The sequence below is a fragment of the Peromyscus eremicus genome, chromosome 19 (genome assembly GCF_949786415.1).
Source record: "Peromyscus eremicus chromosome 19, PerEre_H2_v1, whole genome shotgun sequence".
Lineage (NCBI taxonomy): Eukaryota > Metazoa > Chordata > Mammalia > Rodentia > Cricetidae > Peromyscus > Peromyscus eremicus.
In genome coordinates, this window is record NC_081435.1 from 52,258,814 (window position 1) to 52,277,396 (window position 18,583).

General features: G+C 43.2%; 1 protein-coding gene across 1 annotated transcript in view; it reads right to left on the minus strand.

The window, feature by feature from the left end:
• The window catches only part of Atp8b1 (ATPase phospholipid transporting 8B1), a 128,181-nt gene that overhangs the window by 16,207 nt on the left and 93,391 nt on the right, over positions 1–18,583 (minus strand). Inside the window, exons 13-20 of the mRNA XM_059246503.1 lie at positions 15,246–15,454; positions 13,673–13,716; positions 12,454–12,610; positions 7,520–7,708; positions 5,784–5,896; positions 4,559–4,723; positions 3,419–3,530; positions 2,109–2,184 (exon numbers count right to left, since the gene is read on the minus strand). Of these exons, the coding sequence (XP_059102486.1) occupies positions 2,109–2,184; positions 3,419–3,530; positions 4,559–4,723; positions 5,784–5,896; positions 7,520–7,708; positions 12,454–12,610; positions 13,673–13,716; positions 15,246–15,454 (1,065 nt within the window). The remainder of the gene's footprint in view (positions 1–2,108; positions 2,185–3,418; positions 3,531–4,558; positions 4,724–5,783; positions 5,897–7,519; positions 7,709–12,453; positions 12,611–13,672; positions 13,717–15,245; positions 15,455–18,583) is intronic.

Genomic DNA, 18,583 nt, shown 5'->3' on the forward strand with positions numbered 1-18,583 from the left:
CCACTTACTATAGAATATATAATTTTTATAAGGTTTAATGTATCCTTGGCTTCTGCCCACTAGAACCTGATAGGACCTTCTTCCCCTGTGACACTCATCAATGATGTTTTCAGACACTACCACTAATGCCTGAAAGGTGAAAATCAATCCTAATTCGAACCACTGCTCCCAGGCCGGTGAGATGACTCAGTGGGCCAAGACGTTTGCTGTACAAGCCTGAAATTCTTCCCCTAGAACCCACGTAGCAGTGGAAGGAGAGAACTGACTCCACAAAGTTGTCCTCTGACCTCCACTTATGTGCCATGGCATGCACAATAAAACAAACAAATAAAACGTAGAAGCACTGTCAAGATGATTGGGTATTTATTAACTTCCTTCCACATCATTTTTTTTTTTTTTTTTTTTGGTTTTTCGAGACAGGGTTTCTCTGTGTAGCTTTGCGCCTTTCCTGGAACTCACTTGGTAGCCCAGGCTGGCCTCGAACTCACAGAGATCCGCCTGACTCTGCCTCCCGAGTGCTGGGATTAAAGGCGTGCGCCACCACCGCCCGGCCTTCCACATCATTTTAATTCTCACTTTCAAGCTCAAAAATGAGTGAGTATATAGGTCATTAAAAGATTGGAGCAGAACATGAAGTTGCCTATGCAAACCATTTGATAGGAACCATCACTTCAAAGAACCATCTAGAAAGATGGCTCATCTCTATAAATGGAAAGCTGGCTGAGAGAATGTTCATAAAATCTGATGTTTGTATAAACTTCTTGTTTAGTTTGGCTTAGGCCCAATCTGACACTTTCAAAAGAGAGATCGGAAAATTAAGTCCCCTGCCCCATGTATAAAAAGTAAATAAAACCATATGGTACTTAACCAAATTGCTTGCAATTAAAAACTACTTAAGTAAACACGCTTATTGGTATTTAAAAAAACTTGCCAATTCAAAGAGGCATGGTTTATGTGCTTTTATCGAAGCAGAAATGATTTATATCACAAACCTACTAGCTTTGTGTAACAGCAGATTGCCTAATGCACTGGAATGGTTTGCAGAGTTGACTGCATTCGGAAGGCCCATCAACTCCATCCTGTGCTAGGACATACAACAGATGTGTATTAACAGCTTAATTTGACTTTGTGCCATTAGACAAGACTGTGATAAAAAAAAAACTTGAGGAATAAATGGAACGATTAAGCTACCAGTAAACGCATCACAGGAAGTGTATAGCTTGTAACAAGACTGCGCCTTTACATCACACGTTTCCAGGTCTGCCACAACTGATTGGGGGCCAATGAATGGCCTAGCACAAGCCAAGGCTTGAAGTACCAAGTGTGCTCTCTTTAGAGACTGCCAATAAATGACCTATCTACACGATATAACGCACTAACACTTTCATTCTGGGACAATTTTTATTTTCTCTTTTATGTCTGTTTCAAAAGATGAAGTCCCTAGAAAAGGGATATACACATAATTCATATTAATTTGCTGGCAATGGGGCTCGGGAGGTGGATCAGTGAGCAGTGACTGCCATATGGGCATGAAGACCTGAGTTTGGGTGCCCAGTACCCATGCAAAAGGCTGGGTATGGCTGTCTCACTTTTTTCCAGTAGACAAATAAGGACATTTTCTAAAGAATAAAGAAAAATGGCTCCTTACAGTTCTTGGCTTCCTCTAAGGCTGAAATATGTATAAAATGAGCTGAACTATGGTAACATGGGATTATCTATTTCATTTGAACATGAAAAAGAGACTCAAGTACATACCCTAGCTCCAATTTCTCCCTATTTTCTGCCTTCTGCATCTAGTCTTGACTTGTTTTTTTTTTTTTTTAAAAATCAACCAACAAAAAAACTCAAGTTACTATATGCTCTCACACTGGAGGCCCAGTACTTACCTATTTCCTCCCATAGTGGTACTTACTCTACATCCTCCCATAGCGGGTACTTACTTTATGTCTGCCCACAGTGGGTACTCACTTTATATCCATCCATAGTGAGTACTTATTTTACATCCTTCCATAGTGAGTACTTATTTTACATCCTTCCACAGTGAGTACTTATTTTACATCCTCCTATAGTGGGTACTTACTTTATGTGTGCCCACAGTGGGTACTTACTTTATATCCTCTCCATAGCAGATAGTAGTGTCTTCTGTAAGAAGTTCACAGGCAAAACCTATGTTTTCTGCCGTTTCTACAACAGATTAAAATTAAGCCAACTGTTATTTCTACTTGTCTAAACCATGTTGAGTATCCCTTATCTGAAATGCTTGGGACCAGAAGTGTTTGAGATTTGGGACTTTGGAGTGTGTAAACACATATCATGATATCTGGAGGATGGAATGTAAGTGTAAACATGAAGTCACTTGTATTCCAGATGAACCTTACACACAGCCTGAGGCCTGTGGGCAACTTTATATAAATCACTTATACAACTTTATACAAATCACATGTGTTTTGACCATGACCTGTGTATCATAAGGTCAGGTGACATCGTATCAAGGCTCAAAGAGTTTCGGATTTTAAGCATTTGAGGTATTCCTTGATGGCATTTTCAATTCATGATCCTAACCACATTCAACCAAATATGCTGTTTTTCTGTGGTAATATATAGAAACCACACAAAAAAGAAAATTTTTTTCTCTGTAATGAAATAAGTTGGAGTCAAAGTCTAGTTTGAGATACTCTTAATAATCAAATATACTGTGTCATCAACCCAGAAGTTGGTTGTATAATGAATCAATGTCCATTAAAATACTAAACATTCAGATCCTGTGGCTTAATCATGAGGCTAAGGGTTGGGCAAGGATGACTGATTCCGTGAACTCTCACATGGGGCTGCTACTAAAGACATCCTGTCCTTCTTTCTATTAGCATCCATTTGGTGTTTGTCAAAGGCCAGGGTTGTGCTTCTCTTGGGAGAGTGTTGGAGCAAGAGACAGTAATTTCCCAAGGAAGGCTTGGAGGACAAAGCATCGACACTGAACAATGACTCACCCAGCCCTAAGTTTAAATGCCAAACAATTTCCTAGCACATAAAATATTTGTCGTAATTTTCGAGACATGAGATAGGCAGGGAAACCAAAGCTGCCGTGGCAACATTTTGCATTGTTTTAGTCTATGTTCAACAAATGGAAGAGTTCTGGAGAGAAAGCAGGGACAGGGGCATGGCCTTTCCAGGCTAGGAGCTCACTTGTGGCTGGAGGGATAAGACAAAAGTAGGCTTAAATCCCAAGAAGCAAGCTCTGTTGCTGAGAGAGTTCGGGGAAGGAGATGGTCTGTGTGGGCTGGACCAGGAGGAGGGGTTTTAAAAGGAGGGAGCACCTCCATTCCCACAGGGTGGGAAGCCTACGAAAGTCATCTTAGGCAAAGGAATAGCAGCTATAAATATTGTGACTTAACCGACACCCCCCTACATGATGGATTACCCTTTTTGTCTCCTGTAAGTACCCAGATCTTAATGTCAGCTTTTGCAAGTTTTGAAATGGTTTCTGGAACTCCATCCTGTAGCTTGTCTTCAATAGCTGTGGCTCCCAAGAGCTGGAATAGATATTAAAAAAAAAAATAGCATATCAAAAGTGTCTTTCGAGGCAGTTTGACTATTCTAAAGAAGGAGCATAATCATGTAAAGAGAACTAGTGCTCTGATGGTGATGGCTGGGTACCACTATCAAAGGCTGGGGCATTGCACAATTGATGCAAGCCAAAACGTTCAAAAAATGTGTTTCTTTAGGGTTTAATTTACCAAGGCAGAAAGAGCAAGTACAGAAGCTGGGCGTGGGGCCTCACCCTGAAAAATCTAGCACTAAAGAGGCAGAGGTAGAAGGCTCACTCATAAGTTAGAGGCTAGCCTGGGCTACATGCTGAGTTCTCTCTCAAAACAGAAAAGTGCAAGCACAAAAAGATGTTAAAGACCCACTTTCATTGTGTTTGGGGCTGTGCAAATATAAGCCTCTTTCTCAAGCTAAAGGCGGTACTACCCTTTGGTTGATTATTTCCCATTAATATAAATTCAAGAAAACCATGTATGACTTTCAAAACATTTTAATTGTTTTGATTACCACAATTTAAATTAAATTGCTTTAGTAATTCTCCCAACGAAGTCACTAAATGCTAGGTGCTTTTGCCATTTTAATAGGAAATGAAATGTCTTTACTGCTATGACTTCAAGGCCAAGCTGAGCCACACAGTGAGTGCCAGGACAGCCAGGCCAGTGTAGCAAGAAGCCTGCACTACACCCCCACCCGAAAGAAAGACAGACAGACAGACAGAAAGGAAGGAAGGAAGGAAGAAAGGAAGGAAGGAAGGAAGGAAGGAAGGAAGGAAGGAAGGAAGGAAGGAAAAAGAAAAGAAAAAGAAAAAAGGTGTTTTGTTCTCTCTTTTGGTTTTCGCTCTGTGTTATCAAATTTTATTCTGTTTGCTGAACAAGAAAAATTCAAAATGATGTAGCTATTTGTACCAACTGTACCCATCAAAGAATTCTCTAAACCATTGTATCAATGGCACAATAAAACACAAATTTTAATTTGTTCAGAATGTCAAAGAGAAAGTTATTAATGCTGAACTCACAATCAAGTCCTTCTCAATCTCTTCATACACTTTATCCAAAGCTTCATCCCGGTTGGTTGAGGCCACGCTGGCAGCCATAAACTTTTTATTCCATTCTGCAAATTCTTTTTCTTCAATTTCCTTGTAGCACAGGCACAGGGTTCTGAGAGTTTCACTAGCAAAGACCTGTTTTATTTACAAGATAAAATCCACCCATGCAAAGAATAGTTACCTTCCAGAAGATTCATTTTTAAAATTACATTCATACTTACATTTATACTGTGTGTGTGGTGTGTGTGTATGTGGTGTGTGTGGGGTGTGTGTGTGTGTGTGTGTGGTGTATGTGGTATGTGTGTATGTGGTATGTGTGTATATGTGGTATGTGTGTGTTTGTGTGGTGTGTGTATTTGGTATGTGTGTGTATGTGGAGTGTGTGTGGTGTGTGTGTGTGTATGTGGTGTGTGTGTATGTGGAGTGTGTGTGTGTTTGTGTGTGGTGTGTGTATATGTGGTGTGTATGTGTGTGTGGTGTATGTGTTTATAGTATGTGTGTGTATGTGGTGTGTGTGTGGTGTGTATGTGATGTTTGTGTTTATAGTGTGTGTGTGTATGTGGTGTGTTTGTGTGTGTGTGTGTGTGGTGTGTATGTGTGTATGGTGTATGTGTTTATAGTGTATGTGGGTATGTGGTATATGTGTGTGTGTGTGGTGTGTGTGTATGTGGTATGTGTGTATATGTGGTGTGTGTGTGTTTGTGTGGTGTGTGTGTATGTGGTGTTTGTGTGTGTGTGTGTGGCAGCTACAGACTAAGTAGGCTACAACAAAGGCATCCGAGCTCAGTGACCCAACACTTCCCTCAATTACCCTGACATATAGAAATGCTCTTTTTCCTTCACTCTATATCTAGAATTTGGTAAAACTCTTGGTGACCACAGAGATATTAAGCCTACACTTCAAGGTGCTGGCTGCTTGTTCAAGCTCCCTAGAAGCCGTTAATAATGAGCCATGATTCCCTTGTATCGGCCCTGAAGACCTGGATGCTAAGAAAGGACGTCACCATCATCGTCTGGGACGTCGGCAGCAAGAGCAGGACTACCGCCCATCATGTTCCGACTTTGGTGTTCCCAGCCCGTGACAGCAAAGCAAGGGAGGGTTAACTATCAGCAAGCAGAGCTCTCACGTGGCTGGAGAGACAGTCCAGAAGGCAAGAGGGGAATCTCCAGCAGCAAGAGCCAAAGTGAGACTTACATCCAGGGCATCCTGTGTTTCCTGCTTCGTAGGATTCATCCGATGGAGCCGTTCATAAATTACGGTGTCAGCGCCCTTACAGTACAGCCTGATACTCCCTTCTGGGGTTCTCACTGGCAGCAAGGGGAGGGAAGGCAACATGAAGTGAGGTTGGTTTCTTAATATATATATTTAAAAAACCCCTACCTACATTTATCACGTGAATTGAAGTGTTGCCCTCAACAAAGTTGGCCAGCGGCTGCCCGCATTGAATGCAGCATAGAAATACGAAAACATTTGTTCACGGTCAGCTCAGTTTTCTGTGTCATTTTAACAAGTATTTGTAGGCTCCATACTACATGCAATGTCTTCCATAGAATTTTCTTTGTCCACACTAACTGATAGCAATCTTCCTTACCTGTCTTCGAGCTTGTACCATTTACTGCCTCTAATAAGGCTTCTGTGACCACTTTCTTAATATTGTTTAACCTGTACAGCAATATAAGCACAGGATATGATCCATCGCTAACTACATTTTAAGTTATCTGCGGTAGGTGCCAGGCTTGAGTACCAGCCCATATTGGTTGGGCACCCAGAAAGCACTGAGTAAACCGTAACTTCGCTCATTAAAAACTCAGCATCCCAGTGAGAAAGTTTATGGACACACCAAAGCCAAGCAACAGTTAACGTCACCATCTGTGAGATGAAACACCAGGTGCCTTTGAAGGGTGGCCTTTGAGAAGGGCACAGTGTCACTACGTAGGTTTTCCTTGCCAACAATGTATGACCAGGATATGAACATTAAGGGTCAGTAGACAAACCCAGAATAGAGACATTCTATAGTAAAATTGGCCTTTGAATTTTAAAAATGCCAATATATGAAAGATCCAGAAAAGGATGAAGAATTGTTTTATTTTTAAATTCAGAATCATGATTATCTAATTCAATGTTTGATCTCTGAGCCCAAAACTCATACAAATGGAAGGAGGAAGATGGAGACAAAGAGGAACAGACTAAATCATGAGAGAGTTCCTGGTAAGATCTGAAAATGTTTGCAGGTCAGTGCCATAGAGGGCAGGTGATAATGCTGTACCAGTGCAAGTTTCTAACTCTGATCACTCACATACATCTAAGGTTCTTGTTGGGAGGGAATAGCTCTAATGTGTATATGGGAAAGGAATATTGTACCTGTAATTTACTTTCAAGTAGTTCATGTATCTATCATGAAACTGTAGACAATGTTAAAAAAAAAACAATGGATATTAGAGAAAACACAAAAGCACCCCAACAATCCTTGTAATTTTCCTGTAGGTCAAAAATTATTTCAAATGACTTAGAGAAAGAAATTCAACTCTTGAACGAGATCCTCATCTTCACCAGGTGGCCTGTTGAGAGCCTAGACTGAAGGTAAGGTTGGGACTCATGGACACAGCCAGCCTTTCCTGCTGAGGCCTCCCTTCCTGGCCTCAGGCAGAGAAGTGTTGGGAGGGGACCCAAAATTAATGGAGACCAGGTCAGGGCAGCATTGTTGGGTGTACTTCTGCCATGACAGACTACAGCTCAAGGCCTAACGGCTACAGAATGTCAAAAGTATTTGCAGGATTCAGGAAGGTCACAGTGAGTGTTGGCAGAGTGAAGAACAGAGAAAAACCAGTTCCAGTAAATCCAGACAGTGGTCCATCCGTCCTCATTTACTCAAGCATCACTAATAAGATGGAAAAAAGGCACATAGCGTTGAAGGAGTCCTAGAGACCCACCGATGATAGACATCCGCTTCCGGTCACTGTTGAAGTCCAAAATGGCGAGCACACTGTAGGTCCTTTCTGTGCCCAGTTCACTGACAGTGATAGTGTTCTGCGTCCTGGCAAGGAAGGCAAAGCCGAAGTTCCTGGCGGCGTTTACCAAGGCGCCTTCATCAGGAGAGGCCGCCTGGTAGTTGATCTGACCTGAGGAGGGAAGCAAGAGAGTAATGCCAAAAGAGCTGTGGACTAGGCGTGAGAGTCATGCCTGAGCGCTGTACTGAGGGTCCTCTGCACGGCCAAGCACATCGTATAGAGAACAAGTCATAAGATTATGCAGAAATCAAGATGTCATAAACTTTAAATTTCCTTCAAAATGGAAAGTGGTAATAGAAACTGCAAATAAAACTGCTCTAAAATGGGTGTGTGAGGAGAAGATTCTCAGAATTCCACCGTCTAGAGGAGAACACTGCTAACATTTCACTGTCCCCTTAGGACTCTGCAATGTGACTGCAGTTCTAATACACTGGGTGGATATTTATGACCTGATTTTTTTTTAGTGTCATGTTTTGAGGCTGTTGGCATATCTTTAAAGATTCTTCACAAATATTATTTTACTGAGTATAAAACTGTTATTCTCTTCTCTCATGGGCATTTGGTTTCTTTTCAAAATTTCTGCCCCACAAAAATAAAATTGTTGCAATCACCGAGTGTGCGTGTAAATAACATGTGCATGTTTTATAAACCTGGGTGTTCACTATAAGGACCCATTTACTGAGCTGTACAATGTGTATATGTCTGTCCTATGTTAGACTTAAAAGCATTTCCACAGTCAGATGAAGTTTTCAGAACAAGGCACTTAGTTTTCCAACCAGAATGCAGAGCACAGGTGTGCTGACAGCATCTCTCCCTTCAGTCACTGTGTTCCTCAGGCTGCTTCAGTTCACACCAGCCTCCCTCCTCAGCCTCCAGAGCAGCTGGAACTATAGACACCACTGTGCCTGCTTATGCCAGTACTACTCACTTTCCAATTAGTAATTAAAGATGGCATTATCCAGAAAGCCTTGCACTCGAAGTCACCGGAGTGCTCGCTATATCCAAGCACTCTATAAAGACCCAAATGCCAGGACTGGGTGCTATGTAAGCAGCCCTGAGAACAAACCACCTCCCTTCAACGTTTTAACTTAGCTGGAACATAAACATCTTTCATAATATTGACAGAGAAAGGAGACAAAATAATGAAAGGCAAAGTCTCCATGGTTTGGACAATCCTAACTTCAACCCAAACCTTGATGTTTTGATTGCCAAAGGAAAAGTGTTCCAGTTGTGGAATCACAGACTTGGCAATTAACGGAGAAGGGAAGAACACCTGAGGCTCGATCCAACCCTCCTTTTCCATCTGCAGGAAAAATTCGGAGGAACAAACACCTCTCTGAAGAAAACTTACTTTAACTGCACACCTAGAGGCAACTCAAAAGCTTTTCCTAACAGACTCATCTGTGGATTAGGATGGTGTCACAAGCAAAACAAAAGTGTGGGACGGGAGAGATGGCTCCAGCTACTTCTTGTTCTTCCAGAGGACCTGAGTTCAGATCCCAGCACCCACATCAGGTGGCTCACAGCATCTTAACACCAGTTCTGGAGGATCCAATGCCCTCTTCTGACCTCTGTGGGCACTGTATTCTCTCTCTCTCTCTCTCTCTCTCTCTCTCTCTCTCTCTCTCTCTCTCTCTCTCTCTCCCTCACTTCCTTCCCTACCTTTCTCAATTAAAAATTACACACACACACACACACACACTCTCTCGAGTGCACTCAACATCTCACATCTCACATGGTCTCCATTTTCTAGCTGCTTCTGATTGACAACACTACCACAGACCTTCCAGTCACCAGCTTCAGAGAGGCCTCCCACTCTTTCACCACTTCAAATTCTTAAAGGGGATGCCTCCAGCATTCATGACTTTCTCGTTCTTTGTGAGCATCTGACAATAGTAGAACACCCCCATCCTGACCCCAGAGTTCCCGTAGTATCACATCCAGGGATGCTAATGTCTCCTGTGAACACTAGATTAAAGAGCACCGGGGAGACAGGCTCCACAGCATTTTTGAGCTCTGCCCTCCTGCAGCCTCTGTGGGAACAGTCTCTATGACTTCAAGGTTCCCATCCCAGTGGCACCATTCACTCTCTTCTAGTCATTCATTAAAAAGCACTAACCTGGGCATTACTTTGAAGGGATGTTGTAGATTTAACAGTAGGTCCTGATCAACCGACTTTAAAAAAGAGATTGTTACCAGGGATGTAGCTCAGTACTGGAGTACCTGCCTAACATACGCTAGGCTCGATCCTCCACACTGTAGCGAAAGAAGAAACAAACAAACAACTCCCAACCAAAACACAAACAAACAGAACACCAGGTGTTCTGCAGTTAACTAGAAAGGATGCAATTTGCTTGGGAAGAGAGAGCCTGGCTTTGAAAATGAACCAATTCTTAAGAACTGAGAGCAAAGAGCAACCCCAGCTGTAAGCTCACAGAGAAATGGGGACATCGGACCTGTAACTACAAGGAACTGAATCTTGCTTGGCCCAATCGCATGAGCTTGGAAGAAGACACTGAGCGCCATGTGAGAACATGGCCCCACTGTGATCGTAGTGAGATGCTGAGCAGAGAAGCCAGTCATGTGACATAAAATGTCTGACCTCAAGAATTAGGAGATAAGAAGCAGATGTTTCAAGCTGCCTTTGCTGCAATAACTGATTACAGAGAAAGAGAAAACTCATGGAAGTATCACCACCCAGCATGTCTTCTGAAGACGTCAAATGTCCAGGGCCATGCATATAAAAAGACTTCTTCCTCTTCGTTCAACGATAATTTTAAAAAGTCAGTCTCCATTATTCTGTGGTGCTAGGAATCAAACCCAAGGCCTTGCACATGTCAAGCAAGTAACTCTCTCACTGGGTTATATTCCTACCTTCCATTATCCTCATAAAAGAGAGACAGAAGAAGGTAGCCAAAGAGACAGCCATATGGTGAAAGACTACACTGAACTGACCCCTGCTGGATGACCTCAGGACGCTTTCTACATCTGAATCTGTTTATCACAAAATTTAGAGGTATGGTCCTTAAGATCCCTTCCAAAGAACCCTCTTACGGTTCTCTCGTGGATCAAAATCCAATTTCTTCTCTAATATCCTGCACCTCAAAATACTACTTGTCTTGGTTCTTAGTGGCTTTTATTTGTCATTTGCTGGACATAGACAACTGCTTGGTATGTTCGACCCTCCAACTCAGCTGACTGTGGAGCAAATAGCTGCAGGATTACGCTGGAGGGGACTTTGAAGATGCCCCCTTCTTCCAGCATGTTGAGGAAAATGGTGGCCGGATAGGGACTAAACCAGGACTGACTCACCTCTGGTACACACTCCAAAGGCTTTGCCTGTCAGTCCAGGGAGGACAAGGAAACAGACTGTACAGTTAGTGTACATTTGTCTAAGGGCCCAGTTAACTCCTGAAGTATCACCACACATTCAAAGAGGAATCCTACCAAAGAATCATGACTGAAGAGAACCAGGGTGCTTCAAAAGACCCTACATTACTCTTGTTAGGAAAGTCAGATTTGCTTGGTTAATCAGACTCTGAACCCCGCTTTGGCAATTTTCTCCCTTCTGCTATCCCTCACTCTGCCACGGACAACCCCTCCCCCAGACCCCTCCCGTCTGAACTCTGCTATTCTGCTTTTCTGAACTATTCATTTCAGCCTTGGAGAATGGATTTCTTTGGAACTTGCTGAGAGATATGTTTACACATATGCCTTCTCAGGAGTGTTAGATATCACGGCATGTGACACCTCAATGCTGGGACTCCAACCGGAGGCACTTTCCTGTTCTGTAGGGACTGAAGTAAAAAGAGCATGGAATGAGGTGGATGAGTGACGCACGCGGGCGGACGCTGCATTGGAGCCACAGCCAAAGCATTCCTCTCACACTTTCCACAGTCCATTTGTCTATCTAGAGAACTAGAGAGTTTATGTCCACACACGGTACGATAACTAGCTTTTGTTGACACTGGACAGATTTCCTCTGACAAAGCAGGCACAAGCTGCATTTAGAATTCTGCAAAAGACCCCAAACTCCTTGGGGCTCACTCATGAATTCTCATTAATTTTGCTCCATCAAATGAGAAAGGCACCATAAGGAGGCCTAGGCTTTAGCTGACCTAACTCAAGTTCGAAAGATTTTAACCTAGAGAACAAAGGCAGACAAATGAGAGAATTTTGTAGACCATAATGCTTAAGTTTAGCATCCATTCATGATGCAGATCTAAGGCCTGATTATACATTCCCAATGAACATTTGTTCAATGAAAAGATTTAGGTTATTTTATTCAATAGCCAACCACTTAAAAACCATTTATTATTATTATTATTATTATTATTATTATTATTATTATTATATTGTATGTGTTGTGCATGATACAGTACACATATGGAGGCCAGAGAACAACTTATGAGAGTTCTCTCCTGCCATGTGGGTCCTGGGGACCAAATCCAGGTCATCAGGCTTGACAGCACCTGCTGAGCCATTTCACCAGATCACCAACCATATCTTCTAACAGAATTTCATTTACAAAGTGATAACCCATTCCGAGCTATAATTAAATCAATTACTTTAAGAAGTAAGAAATTTTTCTGGAGCTGTGAGAAGCATTTGTCTAGCACACAAGCACTTTTCAAGCCCAGTCCCACACCAAAATGAAATGAAATAAAATAATTAAAAAAACAATAATAAGGTGTTTTATGCTGTGTTACTTTACACAATCTAGTGTCAGGGCTCACAAATGGCCATTGAGTGTGTGTGTGACAGACTTAGCATTTGTTACACTTGAGTCACAAGATGAGTCACCTGCCAACTCTAAGACTGGCCTCCAGTGTCTGAGACATCAGAGGAACACTCACCATCAATTCTGTCCACCATGACCGTATGGCAGATAGAAAGCAGGAAGAAGAACTGCCGGACTTCTGGCTCCTTCCCTGACTGGATTTGCTCGATCAGATAATGGTCATAGAATGCAAGCTTTCCATCTGCAAATGTATTCCAGCTAAAATCCACTAGCTGAGAGAAATGGAGAGAGAAAAAAAATGCAATTGGTGAAAAACATATATATTAGGGCCAGCAGGATGGCCCATGGGGTAAAAGCACTTGCTACCAACAAGCCCTACAACCTGAGTGTGATACAGATACCTGGGATCCCCAGATTAGAAGGAAGGAATCAATTCCTCCTGCAAGCTGCTCCCTAACCACCACACGTGCACTGTGGCAGCACACATGTGTACATGCATATACACACATACACACGGAAGTGTTTTAAAAATCTGTGTCAATCATTGATATTACCTCTTCTTTGTAGCTAAGTTTTTCATTACGTCAAAATCACCTTGAGATTTTAGCACATTCCTTTTTTATTTACATTATTTTTTTTATTATTATCTTTGTCTGAGTGTTTTGCCTACATGTATGTATGTGGACCATGTGCATGCCTGGTGCCCAGAGAGGCCAGAAGGGCATCTGATCCTTTGGAACTGGAGTTGCCCATGGTTGTGAAGTGCTATGTGGGTGCTGGAACTAAACCTGGGTCCTCTGAAAAGAGCATCAACTGCTCTTACCTGCTAAAACACCCACTTTCTTGTCCTAAGCCTTAGGAAGCTTTTGCTTAAAACAAAAGTCACACTACAGGGGGCTGAATTGTGTCTCTGTCCCAGGTATGCTGGTGCCCCAACCTACAGTGCCTGCCAATTTCTTTATTTGGAAACGTGGTCTGCAAATGTAATCAAGTTAAGATGAGGTCACATGGTTTAGAATGGAAGGACAGGTGTCCTTGTAAGAGAAAAATACAGAGAGAGCCAAACACATGAGGAGAAAGAACTCCACATACAAGAGAAGCAGACTGTAGCCTGCTGCCTACAAGCTAGGATCACTGGAAACTACCGGAGGCTAGGGGAGAAACCATGAAGGAGCCTCCTCTAGAACTTTTGGAGGGACCAACGTCTGGATTCCACTCTCCAGAACTGTGGAGAGATAAGTTCTGCTGCTTCGTGCCCCTGTCTGCGGTCATTCAATCCAGCAGCCCAAGGTAGCAAATATACGGCAGACGGCTGCCCTGTGTGGACCACTCACCTCTATTTTGCTATGACTGTGTTGAGAAGCATCCCGATGGTCTCCTAAGAAACAAACAGGACAAAACAAGGTGAGTTTGTGTGTGTACAGCCCCCCCCTCCTGCCTGGATCTGCAAACACAGTTGTAGTGTCCGATGTTACCGTCATCCTTGGTTTTGGATGGTTCTGGGGTAAAGAATCATTTTTCAGAGTTGTAAAAAAAAAAAAGAAAAAGAAAAATAGAATATTAGGCCCTCAATGGCTTATACGTATAAGCCAAGTACTTGATAGGCTAAAATAGGAAAATCGCCATGAGTTAAGGCTAGCCTGGGCTCTAGGGTGAAATATAAACTAACTAACTAAATACATAAATACATTCTAAGAATGAAGAATATTTGGTGGAAACCATTAGGTGGCCTGCAAAGGTTACAATATTTACTATCTGGCTCTATATGGAAAAAGGTGCCCAAAATACGGGTGCCTGTTCCACTCTACTCCTTTGGGACCAGCATGGTGTCCTTTGACATGCTTTAGTCTGCCATCACCATGGTGACAAATCCCTCAAGCCCATAGTGTCCCATCTTCCTCAATGCTGGGTAAACTTATAGACACTACACATTTTTTTTCTAAAGGGGGAAAATGTGCATGTGTGTATTCCTTGAAAAAAATTAAAAGTTTTAAAAACACCCTGTATTTTAAGGCAACATTATTTTCAATACTATTCATGTGTGTGGAGAATGTTTCAGAAAAATAGGCTGGAAGTCAACTATAAACTATTGTAATCATTTCTTGCTGTACAGCTTGGTGACAAGGTGTAGTTACGTTATGCAGCTGTCACCGCTATCTACCTACCTCTAGACGTCTTAATCGTGCTAACTGAACGCTCTAGCATTACTTACTAACTTAACAATACTCTCCTTTGTCCCGGTTACTTGGACTATTCTAAGTACAATCATACAGCACTTGCTTTTTTGAGGTTATATTACTTAAGCTAATGTCCTGAGGGCTCATTCATGTTGTAGCACATTTTGTTCATCTCTTCGTTCATTGATAAACAAGTAGGCTATTCCTACCCTTTGCCAAATGTGCATAAAGTTACCATGAACATGAGTAAACGTGTATCTCCTTGGGTATCTCCTTTTCAAATCTTTTGAGCACAATACATTCCTAGACACAGAATTGCTAGACTATGTGGTAATTCAGCTTTTAATTGCTTGAAGGGTGTTTATTTCTAACTATTGATTTTGCTCTCTCTCTCTCTCTCTCTCTCTCTCTCTCTCTCTCTCTCTCTCTCTCTGTGTGTGTGTGTGTGTGTGTGTGTGTCTGTCTGTCTGTCTGTCCTCAATAGTGCCCATAATGTTTCTTTGGCAATCGGACTCCACACAGGGAGGACACAAATAACCATAGGAACATAGACTCTGCTCCAGACATCACCCAGGGAATGCTGTTTCTACACCTATTCAACGGCCAACCACGCCTGTTATTTCAGACCCAAAACCTAACTGATCCTGGTAAGTGAAAGAATGTCTCTGGAGTTGCTCTGCAGAAAAAACGATGTGCTCCGACGTCCCCCCTCCACAAGCCTCACACTCACCATAGATTTGCCCGTTAATGCAGCACTTTTTGAAGGTCATGATATTCTGCGTGAGTGTCCCCGTCTTATCAGAGAAGATATAATGAATCTGCCCTAGCTGCTCATTCAGCGTGGTGGTCCTCGCCTTTGCAGGGGTATCCTTCTCAGCATAATACATCTGCAGGTCCCAGTTGATGAAATGACTCTGCCCCAAACGGATAACTTCCACGCTAGCAGGACAGAAGAAGGTTTCAACGGTCAGCAGAGAGGGGATTGGCTGCGGATAGGGTCTGACCTCCCTGTGCGTGTGCCAGTGAGCTGCTTATCTGCTGCTTTGGTTTCTAAGTTAGCGTCCACTCCTGTGATGGCTGATCATCCCTTAAAAACAGACTTTATTCGTAATTGTGTATGTGGGTGTGTGTGTGTGTGTGTGTGCATGTCTGTGTGGTGTGTGTGTGTGTGTGTGTGTGTGTGTGTGGTGTGGTGTGTGTTTATGTGTGTGTGATGTGTGTGTGATGTGTGTGTGTCTGTGTGGTGTGTGGTGTATGTGTGTGTGTCTTTGTATGGGTATGTGCATATAAAAGCAAGTGCTCTCAAGGACGGACACAGATGTCCAGTCTTCCTGGAGCTGAAGTTACAGAAGACTGTGAATCACCCAACTCAGGGGCTGGGAACCAAACTCGGAGCATTATGTTCTCTTAACTGCTAAGCCATCTCACCAGCCCCGTGGTGGTTAATCCTGATTGCCCATTTGACAGGTTTGTTTTTTTTTTTTTGTTTTTTGTTTTTTTTTTTTTTTTTTTTTTTTTGGTTTTTCGAGACAGGGTTTCTCTGTGTAGCTTTGCGCCTTTCCTGGAACTCACTTGGTAGCCCAGGCTGGCCTCGAACTCACAGAGATCCGCCTGGCCCTGCCTCCCGAGTGCTGGGATTAAAGGCGTGCGCCACCACCGCCCGGCTTGACAGGATTTTATAATTCCCTAGGAGACACACCTCTTATTGTGTTCCTAAGACAGGTTTTACCTGAGGTGGGACGGCCCCATATGATGGGCTGGGGTCTCCAGACTGAACAAAAAGGAGAAAGCGAACTGGATATCAGCATCCCTTTCTGTTTCCTGAGTGCATATGTGACCCGCTGCCTCACACTCCTACCACCATGCTTTCCCCAGCATGATAGACTGTGTACCCTCTAACCCGGAACCCAAAGAAATCCTTCCTTCTTTAAGCTTCTTTTATCAGACACATTGTTACACCAATGAAAATAGCAACTGTTATTACCCCCTTCCCCCACTGCCCTTAGAGTGAAACCTAATCTTCAACGCAATAGTACTAAGGTAGGACTCTTCTGTGATGGTTAGGTCCTAATGGCGAAGGGGTCACAAATGGCACTCGCATCTGCATTAAAGAAGCCTGAGGGAGCTCGTTTGCCCTCTTTTGCCATGAGATAACGTAAGAAGGGGCCACCTGTGACATAAGTATGGGTTCTCACCACTTAGCAAGGACTCTGCCCTTTCTCATCGACTCCCCAGCCTCCTGAACTATGAAGAATCAAGTTCTGGTCTGTTAAAGTCACCCAGCTTAAAAGCCACTCTGCGCTCCCCTGACCAAACCTATCACTCTCCAGCTTCAGGGTCAGTGGTGTCCCCTCACGAGACCTCATCAGTGTCATTTCCTACTCACTCTTAGGCACTTTAGCCACAGCTAAGGAACTCTGCACTCAGAACACACAGCCCAGTGGGAACAGTCACAGTGACACTACGGCCAGAACCAGGGATACAGTCAACCCACTCTCTTCCTCACTGCCCCTCATACCTAGGAGCAATTGGGATGGCCAAGTTCACCTGTACAAAGAGAATTAAGATCCACTAGGTGACATACCGTCATGTCTCCAATGAGTCAAGTCTTTTTGGCCATTAGCACTTTAGTTGCTTACCACACTGGGGAAAAGCATATATGCTTTCTAAATTCTTAGAAATGACACAGTGTCCAAAAGGAGATATCCTGAGAGGATCATGTTGATTTTAAAACTCAGATGTAAGGCTGTTTGTGCACCCGGCAACTGTTCCATTGGTAACACATGGCTGTACAAGTTCTATAGGTGGAAATAAGTCCCTTAGAAGTGGCAATCCTACTTGGTGCTGAACACTGAGAACAAAGCAGATGAACCCCCTGCCCTTAAGCGGACAAACTAAAATAATCCAGCAAATGTAAACCCTCAAGGGATGCACATTCTATGTAGAAAAATCAAAGCAAGGAACATGGGATAAAGACAAATAAGAAGGAGATGTGAGCATTTAGATCAAGTGAGGTAGAGTTCAGGGAGACAAGGTAACGCATGAGCCAAGGCCTGAAGGAAATGAAAGGGTGCAGGTAGAGTCAGGTGTGGTCCCAGAACTTGGGTGGCAGAGGCAGAAGGTTGCCACAAGTTCAAGGCCAGCCTCCTCTGAACAATGAGCTCCAGGCCAGGAATACAAAGAAAGACCCAATCACAACAACACACAGCAACGGGGAGATCACTCCATCGGTAAAGTGTTTGCTATACAAACTTGAGCACCCAAGTCTGATTCCTCAGCTGCCACATAAAAAGAAGAACACAGCAATTTAAGCCTACAGCCCATCACTGGGAGGAGGCAGGAGGATCTCCAGTGCTTCCCCATCAGTCAGTCTAGCCCAGCTGGTGAACTTCAGGTTCAGTGAGAGAGCCTGTCTTAAAAAGTACTGTGAAGGGCAATGTATGGTATGCTGGTGTGCTTGCTCGTGCATGTGCATCTGAAGGTCACAAGTCAACATCAAGGGTCTTTCTCTATGGCTCTCCACCTTGTATTTTGAGATAGTGTCTCTCACTGAACCGGGAGCTCACCATTTTGGCAAGACTTGCTGGGCAGTGAGCCCCAGGGATCTGCCTGTCTCCATGTACCCTACCACTACGTCCCTCCCTGAAGCACTGGGGTTACAGGACACACACCAGCGTGTCCAGCTCTCATGTGGGTGCTGAGGATCCAAACTCATCTTCTTGCTTTTGCCATGAGCACTTTACCCACCGAGCCGTCCATCTCCTTAGCACGGCCATCTTGGTTCGCCATCTTGGTTTCTGTTAAAGTGGCCATTGAACAGATGGCAGCCCAAGGATTTACTTCCTACTCAGAGAACACCAGTAACTACCATGTAATAAAATAAAAACAAATGCACATGCAATAAAATTTAAATTAAGTGAAAACTTCCAATGACACGAGTGTGAGAGATCCCAGGTGCCTCTGGGTTCTTGGTCACTGGGGTAATAACTGACTGGTTGATTACTCTATGCATTCCAAGGCACAGTCCCAAAAGTCCCAAATCCAACTGGTCAATAACCGTGAACTTTG